The sequence below is a fragment of the Takifugu rubripes genome, unplaced genomic scaffold (genome assembly GCF_901000725.2).
Source record: "Takifugu rubripes unplaced genomic scaffold, fTakRub1.2, whole genome shotgun sequence".
Lineage (NCBI taxonomy): Eukaryota > Metazoa > Chordata > Actinopteri > Tetraodontiformes > Tetraodontidae > Takifugu > Takifugu rubripes.
In genome coordinates, this window is record NW_021821640.1 from 137703 (window position 1) to 153701 (window position 15999).

The following is a 15999-nucleotide window of genomic DNA, read 5'->3' on the forward strand; positions in this document are numbered from 1 at the left end:
GCAACTGATGGAGCAACTGATGGAGCAACTGATGGGGCAACTGATGGGGCAACTGATGGGGCAACTGCTGGGGCAACTGATGGGGCAACTGATGGAGCAACTGATGGGGCAACTGATGGAGCAACTGATGGGGCAACTGATGGGGCAACTGATGGGGCAACTGATGGGGCAGTTTGGTTGTTCTGAGTCTCAAATGGTCTAAAAGGGGTCCGACGGCCTCCTGACCAACAACTGAAATATTTACTTTAGAGGCTGTTTCGTCCTGAAATTTCTGACCCATCGAGGCCTCTATAAATGCCCCCCCCCACCACCCACTCCACTACCCCCCCCCCCCCACCACCACCCACTCCACTCCACCCCACCCCCACCATCCACCCCCACCAAGCTGACCGACCTCTGCTTTCATTAAGGCTCCATATCTGATGGCGTCTCTGAGCCTCCTGATTGAAAATAAACGGTGTTTGCTGGACCAGGAGGAGCAGCTACAGGGAGAAGAGGTCCTGCCCCCCCCCCTACCTCACCCCCCCCCCCCTCGGTGTAATTAAAAGGGGGTGTCTGTCAGGGGCTGCTGCTGCTTTGTGTGGCCCCATATGTTCAGGCGCTGATACAGGGAGGATTATTCCGTTTGGAGGTCTGATAACAGCCTGTTTAGAACCTTGGCACAGGCGGGAGCTTAATCTGGCAGCAGCCCGTCCCCCCCCCCCCTCCACCCCACCCCCCCCACCCCCAACACCCCCATTTTAGGGAAGAAAAAGGTAAATTTTTTCTGTAACCTGGCGAAACCTTCACGACCCAAAATGCCGCCGCGCTTCACCCGTTTTCACGTCGCCTGTATTTAATGTGCGCGGCTGCTTTAAAGCTGCCGATCTGGACGGCGTCATGGCGACGGCGTCATGGCGACGGCGTCACGGCGACGGTATCAGGTGTGAGAGCGCTCGCCCTCTTCTCCAACAGCGGCACAGCTGCCGGGCGGCCTCTCAAGGTCCTCTGGCGTGCACGGCCTTTGTTGCAAACTGCACTTTGGTTTCTTTGATCTACAGGCTGATTAGTTCACTCCTTTGTTCTGGCGGCGTTTCGCCAGTGTGGCGTCATTGTGAGGCTTTTCCAGCGCCTTTGTGCTTCCTGAATAACCAACGTTTGAATGGCTGAATTCTAAACTCTTCCTGGCTAATTGCTACATGATTGATTTTTCTTTTTTTAATTATGTCAACACGTGTTGCACAGTTTGACTTTGATGTTTGGAAGAAAAGGCGGCATGCGCTAACGCTAACGCTAACGCCCCACGGCGTGAGACCAGCTTTGACCTCCAGGACTCAAACACCTTTGTGCCTGTTGATCAGAGCAGGTTAGAAATAAGGTTTCATCCAGATATTTAGAAGTTTGTGTCACAATAAGAATCTCTGAGGACAGAAAATCCTGCGGCTCCTCCTCTCGTTCCAGCTTTTGTCTTATTTCAGCTCCAGACGATTATTAAAAAGCTGGTTTGGTTGGACCCACGTATGAACGGATCCAAACACTTTAAACCCACATCTGAACGGATCTTCAGAAGTAATCTGATAAATGATCGATGCTCCCACAATCTTCGACGGCACCTTTTCTTTAAGCAAAATACAAACCTCCTCGTTAAGGTCCAATTAATCCCGGACGCTGTTGGGATGTCAGGGAGCGGAATGGCGGCGGGTCTGGCTGAGGCCTTGTTCTATAGACGGACCCTCAGCCAGCACACGGAGGAGGGGGAGCGCTCGGAGTGGCAGGCAAAGAGAACTGTCAACCTGTCACATTTCTCCCTCCTCTCCCCCCTGATAAATTAAAGTTACACAGTGTGCGTGTTGTAGCAGCGGAAGGCTGAGCAGAAAGCCCGGCTCCTCAGGTCTCCGGAGATAGCTGGCAAGTAGGTCAGACTGATAATATAATCCGCTGACTGGATCCTGCAGCCCACTACATCCAGAAATAAAAGCCTGACAGGTAGAAAAAAAGGGAATTTGGGCAGAAAATAGGCTCACTTAGCGTCGCCTTGCTAACGCCCGCTAACTGAGCTAATGTCTGCCAATGTAGCGACTGAGGGCTTATTGTGACTGTTTCTGGAGTTCGGGGTGGGGGGCTTCTTTACCATGTTGCCTTGGTGCTGCTGCGCGTCGCCACGATTCGCCAAAGCTCCGCTGGGAGAAAGTGACAGGAAGAAGCTCCCGCATCCGCCAGGCGCGTTTTCATCCCGGCGCGGCGTTCCAGAGAGGCTCCGTGGGCCCGCTGTGACGACTCGGGCTCCCTGCAGGTGTGGAAATGAAAGGGGGCCTAAAAATAGACCTGGCAGCTGGGAGCGGAGCAGTGGGGGGGGGGGGGCGGAGCGAGGAGGACTCAAGGTCCAGCTGGGGGTGCAGGTGCCTGGATGCAGGCTGACCGATGGGACCCCGGGGGTCCGGCAGCTCAGACCAAACTGGTTCTACTGGGCTTCTGTCACATGACTTTCTTTGTTTGCTAGCTAGCGGCTGGTCGCTCGCCGCCCAGAGCGCCTGGGGTCAGACGAGCGTTTCCAGGTCAGCTGACGCGTTTGTGGCGTGCTGGTGAACAGCGTTAACCTGCGACGCGTAATTTAAACGGGATATTAGTGAGGGTGCGGCGTGCTGCCGGCGCCACGGGGCCGTCTGCATACTTCAGCGCGGCTCCGCGCCGCGGCGAGCGGCGGTGTCTTCGCTTCTTAAGATCAAGCTCCGGATTTTGGGGCAGAATCGGCTGTTTGCGTTCCCGACGGGCGACTCGTCGTGCTCCTCATGTAAATGACGCCTCGCACGCGCACAACGGCGTTTGCATTAATGCATTAATTCCTCGGCGCCGTGCGCTTTTTTTAGCTGGAGGCAACGCGACACGTTGTCATCAAAGGCAGCCCCCCCCCCCCCCGCTCACAGCCCCGCCCCCCCGACACACATTTCAGCTGTGATTGACAGCAGGAGCTGCAGCTGACCCACTATTCTGCTGCGGCGGGACCGTCCCACAGGCCCGTGATTAATGAGCGGGCTTTAACCGCCAGTGGCGTGGTACCGCGGCACGCCGGCCACTTAGGCCGGAACGCCGCTCGTGTTCACCGCTCCCGCTCTAATCCTTTGTCCCCGCCTGAACCTCTGAAGGAGGCAGGAAGCTTCGGCGCCGTTCTTCCTCTCTCTTTGGCGGCGTGGCGCTGCTGCCTCTCCTGGCAACAACGGTCAAATACTATTTGCATCACGCCGGGTCTCGGCGCCGCCGCCGTGCTCAAGCCCCTCCCCCCGGCGGCGCCGCTGGTTGGGAATCGGCGAATCCTCCGAGCTGCATCCGTGATCAAAGCAACGTCTGCAGCTGCACATCCGGTCCTGCAGGAACGCCACGTGGACTCGGATATTTTTAGTCCGCTCGGGCTGTCACGGGACAACAAACGCGCTCTGTAGTCGGCGAGTGTGATCCAAACTTGTGGCGCTGCCGGGCCTGAGCGGCGTGACGGCCATGAGGGAGCAGAGTTTGATAAACAGTCGCTCCGAAACGGAGCGCCGGGAATGTTGCCTCGCCTGCACCGTTCCTCCGGAAGGATCCGTCATCCGCCCGGATCGGATCGTCTCCGTACAGGAACGCCGCCGATGGTCGGACGCACTCGGCGACCGCTGGTGCTTCAGGGAGAGCGGCGACGTCATCACGGATGAAAGTGCTCCCAGTGGAGATGCAATGCATCATGGGATATTTTAAGAACCCACTCAGGATTCTTTTTATTAGTGAAATGACCCGTGTGACTCCGAAGGGACTCGTCAGCGATGATAATAACGAGGATGATGACGACCACAACAGGAGCGGCGCTGCCTGATCAGGAAGTCGCTCCAGAACCGGCGGCGCCGCCGTGGACCCGCCGCCGTATGGTGGGCGTCCTTGTGCGGTCGCTAACGGGAGCCTTTCTCCCTCAGATCTAACAGAAGTGGCGCCCGTCTCCCGCTCGCCACAGAAGGCCCGGAGCGGGCGGCGGCCCGGGCACCCTCGCCGTCCCCTTCCCAGGAATCCCGCCCTATTTGTCTGCCACGCTCCACGCCTCCAGATGCAGCTTAATTTACTGCGACTCTGCTAATTGCTGTAATTAAGGATTAATTACTGTTAATTACCTTTGCATAAACTCATCACCAGCCAGAGAGCGGCGCCTTATGAAACGGGCCGTGCACGGGAGCACGCACAGCGGGGGCGGGGGCGGGGGCCGGACCTCTTGCTGCACGGCTTGTCCCGGTGCGGGGGGGCAGCCTGCTACCTGTCACGGTCCAGGTCCTCCTGGCCCACGGTCCAGGTCCTCCTGGCCCGGGACAGCGGCTCAATTAATCAGAGGCTGTTTGTGGTCGCCAACGAGCGTCGGAGGAAGAAACGCAGCTTCGTTAACATTTCACGGTCGTTCTCCTCGTTAAATGTGGCGTCTCCGTTAGCTTGCTGGCTAACGCCCCCCCCGTCCCCCGGGGGGGCTCGGCTCCGTGTCTCCTCTCCAAAGAGACGTCTTTGTCTCACTCCGGCGGCCCCAACGTGCACGAGCTCGTGACTCCTCAGCTATTCCGGCTCCTCCGGCGGCGCCTGCAGCCGTGAACTCTGGAGTCAGTCGAGAGGACCGAGGTCTTCAGACACCTGACAGGCGGGGGGGGCGGGCGAGGGGGGGGGGGGGGGGGGGGGGGCGCCCGTTCCCAATAACGACGTCTTTAATGAAGGCTGCGCGTTGGTGGCGCTGGGAATGGCGCTGTCCTCTGGCGCTGGCTGCCTCATTACCAGGCCGGGCCCCCGGGCCCCCGGGCCCCCGCCCCCCCCAGCACTGTCCTGCTTCGGCCTCGGACGATGAGGATAATTACCGTTATTAGGAGTCGCTGCGGGGGGAACTTGTTCTCAAAAACACCAAGCTGAGTTCCTGCTCCGCTTCCCGCCGCCGCCGCATGAGGAACTACCGATCGCCAGTGGAGGGGGCCGGGGGGGGGGGGGGGCACCAAATCCGCCTAATGTGACGCCTGTCAGCTCGTCTCCCACCAGCTGTCACCTCCCAAATGCACCGCGGTTCATTTTTTTAATTGACACCTCGCTTCCCGATTCCATTTCTATTTTTCGCCTTTCATTTTGCCTCCATCACTCTTCCCTCCTCGGCCGAGGCGTCCTCGTCTCCAGCCGGTCCCTCCAGTATTTCTTTTGGTGTTTTTCCTCGTCCTTGCCCCCCCCACCACGCTGGGGTTCTGCCCCCGTTCTCCTGGAGATAGCTGATAAAACATAAAGCTGCTTTATGGCGATGCCCTTGTGCAGCTTCCCATTATCTGGAGATGGAGGGAACATTTTCCTCGGAGAAAGTTTCCCAACACAAATCCGGGGGGGGGGGGGGCAATTTAATGTGACACGATATTTAGAATTTAACAGCACTCTTCATGGACGTAAGACACAGCGAGCTCAGTTGTTATGGCTGAAACGACCACATACAGTAAATTAGATATACTGGCACCTAATTTAATATTCATTTACTGCTAAAATAGTGGCAGAATATTAAGGAAGAGGCTTTGGGAAGTGTGTGTTTGCTACGTGTGATATAAAAAGTGGCCTCATCTTCTGATCTATTATACTGTTTTAATCAGAAACATCTGGATATGAAATTAATCCTTCTGCTCCTTCAGTTCTTAACGAAATCTTAATTTAGCTTTCTTTCAAACGACTTTGCACTAAAAAGCCTTAAAATATTGTAAAAGAAATGTTGATTTTTTTTTTTAAAGGAATTAAGGAAGCCGGGGTTCTATTTTTAGAGCACGCTACATTTCCTGTTTAGTGTTTGACCTGCTGAACTAGCACCTATGCTAATGCTAGCAGCAGCGCACACGAGCGCGCCCTTGCGTAATCTCCCTCGCGTTGAGGTGTGTGTGTCGACAATACTCAAAATCTCCGGTTGTGCGTCTCTTCTTCTATTGTGTTGAGTCGGCAGCAGCTAACGGTGAAAACGTGCAAATGCTAACGGTTCCGCCACAAATCTGAGCATAAATCCAGCAGCGGATTATTTAATAACCCGGCATTTATTGCAGTGGCGCTTCCTTATTAGTAACACAATCTCTCCTGTTTATTAAAACTGGGATTGGGCTCGTTAGGAACCAGCCGTGGAGAAAGGTGCAGCATGGCGTTCATTAGCCCGCTCAGGTATGCTAATGGCTTATCTGTAGCTTAGCCGCGGCGTGCAGGTCACTATGAGATATGTCAGCGTGCCTGGTGTTATGAAAGCGCTTTATTGGGCTTAAATCAAATGCAGATGAGAGCGGGACGCTGAACCCTTCTGAGGGGGGGGGGGTATCTGGGGGGGTATTAGTGATCCTTGTCATGTCTGCTGTAAATCACGCTGCTTTTTTCCTGCTTCCTGGGCTGTTGTTGTTTTGTCTCGGAATGCCGTGTGGCAGGGATGAATGGTGGTGATGTTACATTATCATGTGGCTGTCGCTTCCACTCCTGCTGACTGCTGGCTGACAGGCCCACACACACACACACGCCCACGCACACACACACACACACACACGCCCACGCACACACACACGCACACACACACACGCACACACACGCCCACGCACGGCTGTGTCAGGAGCCGGCCTGATTTATTAACTGCTGAAACCCTAGATGACGTGTGCCCACACAATCGATGCGAGCGCAGCCCACCGCGCACGTGTCTGCGTGTGTGTGTGTGTGTGTGTGTGTGTGGGGGGGGGTGGTCATGTGACGTGGACCAGCTAGCCAAAGTAGGACACGCGCACCCAGGACTCACACACGCGGCGAGTGTATTGCGTTACTGCGTTCTGGGAAATGGATCCAGTCCAGCCGAGCGGAGGAGGCCGGACCTCTATCAGGGCTGTCAGGGACGCCGCCGCCGTCTCCTTCGGCCGTAAATCTTCCTAATTGTGACAGAACACTTTAGCATCATTAATTAAACATGTTTTCATTTAAAAGGACTCGCCGGGCGCCAGGCTGGGCGCTCAGGGTAGCCTGCCAACACGCATCGCCGTATATCCTCCACTGTCTGGAGCCGCTGCACAGCCGTGCACGATGTGTATGTTTGCCGTGCGTGTGAGCGTGTGTGTGTGTGTGTGTGTGTGTGTGTGTGTGTGTGTGTGTGCACTTTAATTCTCGCTGAGTGGGCGGCTTAATCGCCATGTTTATTTACTCTCTTGTTGTCTGCAAACAGCAGGCGGTGCGCTGGTGGGGCTGTGGCGGCTCTTCAGGAAGTAACGCAGCTCAAATTAAGGATCCGCTACGTCCTCGGGGGGGGGCACGTCGCAACGTGCACGAGGGGGGAGGACGTGCACGAGGGCGGAGGAGGGGAGGAGAGGGAGGGAGGGAGGGAACGGTGTCCTCATTGTTCAATTAAGTCTGTCGGTAATGATCAGGATTAGATGACGGCCGTCTTCCTTTTATAGACGCTAATCTGGAATAGCGTCTCGTGGCCCCGCCCCTCCACGGCGTGGTCACACCTCCTGGTGTGGGCCGCGCTCGTGGGCGGTTCTCAGGTGATGGCGTTACTATAGGGTCCACGTGCACGCTCACGAGCAGCACTCTGGCATCTCTCACTGAGCCAGATAAATAAGGTGACGGCTTGTTGGGGTAATTAAGGCTCGGAGTGAATTGTTTGATCTCCCTTATTAACGGTATTTATTTAATCCGTTTGCTGCTCCAGCCGATCACTCCGGGATCCTGAATCACTCCGGGATCCCGAATCACTCCGGGATCCTAAATCACTCCGGGATCCTGAATCACTCCGGGATCCTGAATCACTCCTGGACCCCGAATCACTCCGGGATCGTTAGATCCTCCCTCTGGCCCTGATGTGCCACCATTTTGTCAGGATGGAATCGGCCGGCGGCGTCACCGTGATGCGCACGAGAAAAGACCAAACACCTTTGTGCTGGGACGTGCACGTGAGCCCGTGCGTGCGCCTCGACTCCCGACCTGAACTCCTGACCTTTTCCAGCCGTCTGACGGCCGCTGACATTTGAGCTCACGTGTTCCCCACGCAGCCCCGGGGATCCTTCTGGACCCCCGCCCTCTGCTCGCCAGCAAAGGTCACGGGGCGACGCAGCCTTTCATCCTCATTATGGAGGCGGCCATATTGTGGCGCCGTCACGCCGCCGCGCACGCAGCACGCCGCGTCCTCCTGGACGCTCTGATAGATGCCTGGAAGTGTGAGCGGCGCCGCGGCGCCGGCTTTGTCTTTGTCTTTGTCCTTGAAGACGGCGGCTGGAATGTGGGGCTGCACCTGGTCCACCGCTTCCAGCGGCGCCGAGAGAAGCGGGGCACGCCGCCGCTTTAGCGAGAGAGCCGTCTGCTGGCGGGAAACGGCAGGACGGGCGGGGGCGGGGGCGTTCGCTCCCCTCGCTGCAGCCGCACGCACATGTCGCCGGTGCACGCCGCTGTCAGCGGGCCCGTCTCCACCGCTCCTACACGCCACGGGAGCGCCGTGTCAGCCCGGCGTGGGAACGCGCACGTTCGCCCCCCCTGACGAGTGTGTAAACAGACCTCGGTGTCGGTGTGGAAGCGTCGGCCTGAAAGTGATGAGGTGTTGGAGGGAAAATGGCTCCTTCCTGCTCGCCATAGCAACAATAACACGTGTATAACCTGTGTTATTACAACACGGGATGAATTCTGCCTAAAATTACAGCCGGAGTCAACAAAAACGTGTTTTCCTGGTTTTCCTGTTTTTTCCTGGAATCTTTTCCTCCGTGTCCGACGCTCATTCCCGTCTGTTCCCTCCCCAGTGCTCAGTATCCGTGGCGCCCAGGAGGAGGAGCCCCCGGACCCCCAGCTGATGCGACTGGACAACATGCTGCTGGCGGAGGGCGTGGCCGGCCCGGAGAAGGGCGGGGGGTCGGCCGCCGCCGCTGCCGCCGCCGCCGCCACCGGGGGCATCGGCGCCGACAACTCGGCGGAACACTCGGACTACCGGGCCAAGCTGAGCCAGATCCGACAGATCTACCACACGGAGCTGGAGAAATACGAGCAGGTGGGGAGGAAGTTAAGTTGAACATCAAAGACTTTCATTTGCACCACACTCCTCCCGACGGCGAGCGCCGCTCGCGCACGCCGGCGAGCGCTCCGCCGCCATTATATCCGTCACACTCCGGCTCGCCGCCGCGTCCTGTCATTCCCTCCTAAAGTCAAAGCGTTCCGGGTTTGTCATCTTCTCCCAGGAAGGCGAGTCGTCGCTGTCACTGTCAATACACACCTGAGCGCGGCGGCGGCGCCCTGCGCACGTACGAGCGCGTGCACGGGCGCAGGGCGCCGCCGCTCGCTACATCACTTTGACTGACGTAACCCTGGTGTTGACAAGCAGCAGACACCTTGACTCTGAACGCAGTCGTACCCACTGACTGATCCAGGCGGCGGCGGCGGCGGCGCAGGTAGACGGAGCGAGAAGAGAAAGAGGCCGTTTAAACCTCGGGAACGTTAGCGCGACTCAACGCCGGCTGTCAGCTCACGTTTCTCCGCACTTGTCACATTTTCTCTCCGTGCAACAGAAGTCTGTTTAATATTAGCGGCGGCGGCGGCGTTTGAGACAGCGAGGCTCACGCCGCCGCCGCCGCCGTTCGGTGCACAGCATCAGCTGCATCAGCCTGCCGCTCTAATCCAGGGCCGCTCTCGTTACCGCCGCCGCCGCCGCAGATGTGGCATCAACGCCGCCCCGGGGAGGACGAGGCCGGCGGCGGCGCCGCCTCCCGGGGGGGCGGAGCCGCGGGGCCTCGGCGGTTGTTCCTTTCATGATTGTGTCTGTGTGCGTCCAGGCGTGCAACGAGTTCACCACCCACGTGATGAACCTGCTGAGGGAGCAGTCGCGGACGCGCCCCATCTCGCCCAAGGAGATCGAGCGCATGGTCAGCATCATCCACCGCAAGTTCAGCTCCATCCAGATGCAGCTGAAGCAGAGCACCTGCGAGGCCGTCATGATCCTGCGCTCCCGCTTCCTGGACGCCAGGTGGGCGGGGCGGGGCGGGGCGGGGCGGGGCAGACGGGCGGGCGCCACGCTGGGCTCGCGTCCTCCGCTGACGCCTGCTGAGCTTCTCACCACCTTTGCTTCTCTCACTTGTCCAGGCGGAAGAGGAGGAACTTCAACAAGCAGGCCACGGAGATCCTCAACGAGTACTTCTACTCCCACCTCAGTAACCCGTACCCCAGCGAGGAGGCCAAGGAGGAGCTCGCCAAGAAGTGCGGCATCACCGTGGCGCAGGTAACCCTCACGCTAGCGAGCCGCCGCCGGCGATGGCGTCAGCGACGTTCTGACCGCCGCTTCCATCGCTCCCGCAGGTGTCAAACTGGTTCGGCAACAAGAGAATCCGCTACAAGAAGAACATCGGGAAGTTCCAGGAGGAGGCCAACATGTACGCGGCGAGGACGGCGGTCAGCGCCACCAACGTGTCGGCTCACGGCAGCCAGGCCAACTCGCCCTCCACTCCCAACTCCGCCGGTGAGCTCCCGACACGCACGCAGCCGCACGTGCACCAGCGGGGGGGGGGGGAGGGGCGTTGGTGCACGAGCGGCTCCACACGTACAGGAAGTGATGGCGCTACCGTTAGCTTGGCCTCTGCTTTGATCTTCTTTGATATTAAAACACTCCGACGCGTAGCGCAAAGCGGATTAGCCGCCACCGCTAACCGCGGACGGCAGCAGCGTTCCGGCCCTCCTTCCGCCCGCCCTCCCTCCCTCTTTTTCCTGCTCTCCGTCTCTTTCTGTTCCTGACCTCTGGCTGCGGCTAATTGTTCCTGCCTCCTGTCCGGTTGACCCCGTGCACGCCATTAGGACGCCAAGCGCCGTCTTTTGTCATATAGAGCCGCTGCGGCTGTATTGGATTAGCACCGGGTGTTGAAATCAGGTTAGCCAAGGTCTCTTTACATCTGGGCTCCATTAAAGGACCAAGACGATTCCTTGATCTTCCTGCACGTCACTTATTACTTCCTGAAGGAAACACCAGCAGCTTAACAGGAGGCGAGCGGCTCCGAGCGCCACCTAAACGGTTTCCTGATGATTATCTGTCTGCTGCCTCTGGTCCTCACATCTGTCTCTGAGACCAGGGGTCAGGGATGTTAGCTGCTGCTGCTGCTGGTCCTGGTGGTCCTGGTGCTGGTCCTGGTGCTGGACCCGGACCCCTCACACTAACCCTCTGTGCATGCTCATTTTAACTCCTTCTCTCTGCTCTCCTTCTTCTCTGCACTCTCAGGTTCTGCCGGCTCTTTTAACATGTCCAACTCCGGAGACTTGTTCATGAGCGTTCAGTCCCTCAATGGGGACTCGTACCAAGGGGGGCAAGTTGGGGCCAACATACAATCCCAGGTAGGCACCTCTCCAGACATGAATGGCGTTCCTGCCCGCCATTGGCGTCGTTAGCGTCGTTAGCGTCGCGCTAAGCCCGAAGAAATGCCGAGTGCGTCCCCCTGGTTCAGGTTCCGACTGTGGGGACGCGTAAAGACGCCGTCCCGCTCTGTCCTCATCGGCTTAGCTCGGTCCCAGGCCGTCGTCCCCGGACCGCCTCCCCCAGGAGGACGTCCCTTATGTAACTGATGGGGAGCTGCTGAGCAGACGGCGCCCTGGCGCCCGGCCAGAGAGCGGTGAGGCCCGCAACAGCTTGACCTCCAACGTAAAGCAGAGGTCACACCTTGCCCGGAGCGCCGCGGCGACGTGGACGCCATTGTCAGGCCCCGGCTGAGTAGACGAGCGCAGACAGTTTTGGAAGCGGTGCAACACTCGTCAGCACTCCTGACAAGAGTTCACATAGCCACCGGTGCGCCGCGGCGCCCTGACCTTGCCCCGGCGCACGCCGCCGACCTGCAACAGTGTTTCTGAGTGTTACAACTCTCACCGTGGATTAAGGAGCCGCCACCCGGGGTGGTTTTCTCATTTGGTTTGGGCGCTTTTGGCATCACTGTCAGTTCACGCTTTTCCGTTCGAATCAGCTTTGGGTTATTCATGAATATGTAAAGGAGGCGCCCTTGTCGGGGAGCGCCGGCCCGGCCCCCGTTAGCCAGCGTTAGCCCCCGTTAGCCAGCGTTAGCCCCCGTTAGCCAGCATCAGCCCCCGTTAGCCAGCATCAGCCCCCGTTAGCCAGCGTTAGTCCCCGTTAGCCAGCGTTAGTCCCCGTTAGCCAGCGTTAGCCCCCGTTAGCCAGCATCAGCCCCCGTTAGCCAGCGTTAGTCCCCGTTAGCCAGCGTTAGTCCCCGTTAGCCAGCATCAGCCCCCGTTAGCCAGCGTTAGTCCCCGTTAGCCAGCGTTAGCCCCCGTTAGCCAGCATCAGCCCCCGTTAGCCAGCGTTAGTCCCCGTTAGCCAGCGTTAGTCCCCGTTAGCCAGCGTTAGCCCCCGTTAGCCAGCATCAGCCCCCGTTAGCCAGCGTTAGTCCCCGTTAGCCAGCGTTAGTCCCCGTTAGCCAGCGTTAGCCCCTGTTGGCCAGCGTTAGCCTCCTTTAGCCAGCGTCGCCTTCCTTCTGTCTGAAGGTGCGAGAACGTCCTCACGCTGCGCAGCCACATCCAGCGTGTAGCCGCGCTCGCTTTGTCTGATTTCGATGACAAGAGCGCAGATAATGAGCCAACGTGCGCGTTTTCCTGCCTTCGTGTCCTTTCTGATGTCGTTATCAAGCGTGCGGCGGCAGCCAGATCGGCCGCCCGGCTGTTTGTAACCTTTTCCTGTTTGCGGCGGCCTTTTCCTATCGGCCTGACCTTTACTGCGCGTGGCTGTCTTTGTTATCCGGGGCTTTTGTCTGACCGCTGCTCTGACCGTGTGCACGTGCGCTCTGTTGCAGGTGGATACCCTTCGCCATGTTATCAGCCAGACCGGAGGATACAGTGACGGCCTCGCCGCCAGCCAGATGTACAGTCCGCAGGGCATCAACGTAAGACCTCCCCCACGCTTCCTGTTGTGCGTGCGGCGCATGCCAACGCGGCGCCGGTCCTTGTGCATTTAGCAGATTTTACCGGGGCCATTGTCCAGCCAGACCCCCCCCCCCCTCGCTCCTGTCGTGCCCTAGGTGGCAGCCAACAATGTGGCGACCGGGCCGAGTGGCTGGACGCGCTCCGAGTCTGTCTGAAGATATTATCGTTAGCGAGGCACCTGCAGACGACAGGAACAAGGACACAGGTGTCACCCCCCCCCCCCCCCCCCCCCCACCACCACCACCCACCCCCCTCCCCCAGCGCTGCTCCTCACACGGCGGCGCCAGAGGACGAGCCGACGAGTCGACCTCACTAAAAATAAAAAAGTTGCTAATTCTTGAACTAATTCTGCAGCTCGTGCGGCAGGAGCCGGGCCGACTCTCCGGGCCGTCGGGCTGCGTGGGGGGGGGGGGGCGGGACAGCAGCACTGGAGGCGGCGCGTTAGCATGTAGATCCATAGCGACAGGCCACACGGGGCTGACCAGAATCAATACGACAGTCACAGGGACGGAAGGAGCGGAGCTTTGGGCTAACAGTCCAAGCACATTGGTCAGATCATTCATCCACAGGAACAACAGCCCTGACAGCCCCCCCCCCCCCCCCCCACACACACACACACACACACCGCTGAAATAAGAGCGGCTACACAACAACTTTCTGCAGCCCAAGGAAACCTGCAGATACGCCTTTAAACCACCTTCACTATTGTTAGAAATATGCACATTTTCTTCCTTTAACGTCCCAGTTTGATGTAAAAATAACGGTCTTTTTTTAAAATCAGCTTTTAAATACGAGGGAACAGCTTTTACTGAATTCACTGCGGCTAATTCGGAGCTACAAGAGTCAAACGGGAGCTTCCAGACACCCAGAAGCAGCAGAAGGAAACGTTTGCAGCGTAATAACGGCTATTTATTTAGCTCCGATATTTCTCCTCCGATCCATGGACTGAACTCTCTGCTTCACCTCGCTTTATTTATCCCTGAGCAGCAATTACACCCCCCACCCAGCCCAAATTGCTGGTGGGTGTTGCTTCTCGCTGCCTGAAATGTTTTCTCTCCTTTTTCCTCCCTTTCTCTTTCATCCTTGTTCCTCTGAATCAGATGACAGACGGTCTTTACTCCAAATAACAGGGTCTGGAAATAAGAGGCTGCCAGCGTCCCCGGCTCGCGCTAATAGCAGCAAAATTGCAATTAATGTCCTTACTGGTCTTTAGTCAACCTTTTATCATAATTTGAGAAGGCTGCAATTTTAAAGAGCTATTTTTTTTTGTTGTGATAATTTATTCTTTTATCGATCGTGGGGGTGTATTCTGAGATAAATCAAACCTCTTTTCTGTGTTTTCAGGAAGGGGGGGGGTATTTTTAATGAAGCCGCTCTCAAAAAGGGGGCCTTCAAATGATTTAGCGTTTTATTTTAACTCGCGTCCAAGGAAAAAACCCCTCTGAAGGTTTTAAAACTCACCGTGATGCCGCACGTCCAGCGCTAACTGCTAGCCTAAGCTAACAGCAACCCAATGCAGGATGTTAGCGTAGCGTAGCGTAGCGCTCTGACCGTCTCCCTCTCTCGCCCCCACAGACAAACGGTGGCTGGCAGGATGCTCCGACCCCCTCGTCAGTGACATCACCCACGGAAGGACCCGGGAGCGTCCATTCCGACACTTCCAACTGAAGCCCCGCCCCCCCCCGTCTCCACGCCTCATCCCCCCAACATAAACATGAACTGACCCTCACAGTATTAAAGGAAGGAATTCTCTGTCCGGTCCGGAGCGCTACTGTGACCCTAAAAAAGGAAAAAAGAAAGCCTCTTTCCTGTTTGTTAATAATGTCGGACATTTGGGATACGAATAAAGTGTTTCACACGGAAAAACTCCCCCAAACCTCCCGGACATTTGTACAGGTTCCCCCCGGGGCTGGACTCGGGCCCCCGCCGACCACGTTGGCTGAGCAGGAAACGGCTCCGTGGAGCAGGAACGGTCGGCGAGCGTTTGGCTTTTGTAAAAAACGAAGGTTTGGTGGCGGCGAGCAGGAGGAACATCTTCTTACATTTGTTGTCTCACCTATTCTATGGTACGTGGCCATTTAGACTTAAATATTGCTCAGTTGTTTACCATGTGTGCTTGATCAGACATATGTTGGCCCCTCCCCCGTCCCCGGCGAGCCACCGCGGCGTTCTGGGCGGGAGACTTTGACCCTGTGAAATATGTTATCTGTACTACAATAAAGAATACTGGTCATCAGGCTCGGGCTCATTCATTCAGTGGGAGCAGGTTCTGGTTCTGTTCTGGTTCTGGTTCTGGTTCTGGTTCCGCACCACCCTGAGACCGGGCTCGCTTCACGGTGCGTCTGTCTGGACGCGTCGTGGCACCACAGAAGAAGAAGAAGAAGCCAAACGCCAATGGGACGAGAAGGCGCTTCTCTGACCGTTGCACCAGCGGCCGTGCACGTTTCTACCCCCCCCCCGCAAAGAGAAGAACCAGGAGATCCAGGTCAGGAGAACCAGGAGATCCATGGCAGGAGAACCAGGTGAGGAGAACCAGGAGATCCAGGTCAGGAGAACCAGGAGATCCAGGTCAGGAGAACCAGGTGAGGAGGACCAGGGCCTTTGGCAGGAGAGAAGGTTATTCAGGAGCGCCGGTAACCGGGTTTGCTCTTCAGTACGTGAACCAGAATCAGCTGGAATCATTGTTGGTATCAGGGTCTGTTGCTGCCCTGAACCTGCAGCTGGTCCTCGCAGACACCTGGCACGCACGTGCGCGTATATTGGGGCGCGAGAGGACGCGACCTTCCTGAATCTGAGAGGATGCGACCGCGGCGTGTTGGGAAGACCAACGCGAGAAACACCTGACTCATTAGAAACACACACGTGACCTCGGTGGCGCGTCGCACCTGGGGGAGGAGGCGCGGGAGGAGGTGCGGGAGGAGGCGCGGGAGGAGGCGCGGGAGGAGCTGCGGGAGGAGGCGCGGGCGGAGGCGCGGGCGGAGGCGCGGGAGGAGTCTGCAGCGGAACTCCTTAAACCAGGAGGAGAAGCAAAGAAATCAGCAATATGCTGTATTTAGGTCACCTCCCAGCCGGATGTTGTCAGCCAGGCTAATGACGGAGGAC

General features: G+C 57.7%; 1 protein-coding gene across 5 annotated transcripts in view; it reads left to right on the top strand.

The window, feature by feature from the left end:
* Nucleotides 1-15135, top strand: part of pbx1a (pre-B-cell leukemia homeobox 1a) — a 33946-nt gene extending 18811 nt beyond the window's left edge. Inside the window, exons 1-8 of one of the 5 annotated variants that reach the window (XM_029832326.1) lie at nt 6703-7039; nt 8742-8998; nt 9765-9955; nt 10072-10207; nt 10285-10444; nt 11195-11307; nt 12768-12857; nt 14473-15135. In XM_029832326.1, coding sequence (XP_029688186.1) covers nt 7036-7039; nt 8742-8998; nt 9765-9955; nt 10072-10207; nt 10285-10444; nt 11195-11307; nt 12768-12857; nt 14473-14565 — 1044 coding nt within the window. In that variant the 5' untranslated portion in view covers nt 6703-7035 and the 3' untranslated portion in view covers nt 14566-15135. Of the gene's footprint in view, nt 1-6702; nt 7040-8741; nt 8999-9764; nt 9956-10071; nt 10208-10284; nt 10445-11194; nt 11308-12767; nt 12858-14472 lie in introns of those variants that run through there. The other 4 variants (XM_029832324.1, XM_003977597.3, XM_029832325.1 and 1 more) reach the window with 4 other exon arrangements.
* The last annotated feature ends 864 nt before the right edge of the window (nt 15136-15999 follow it).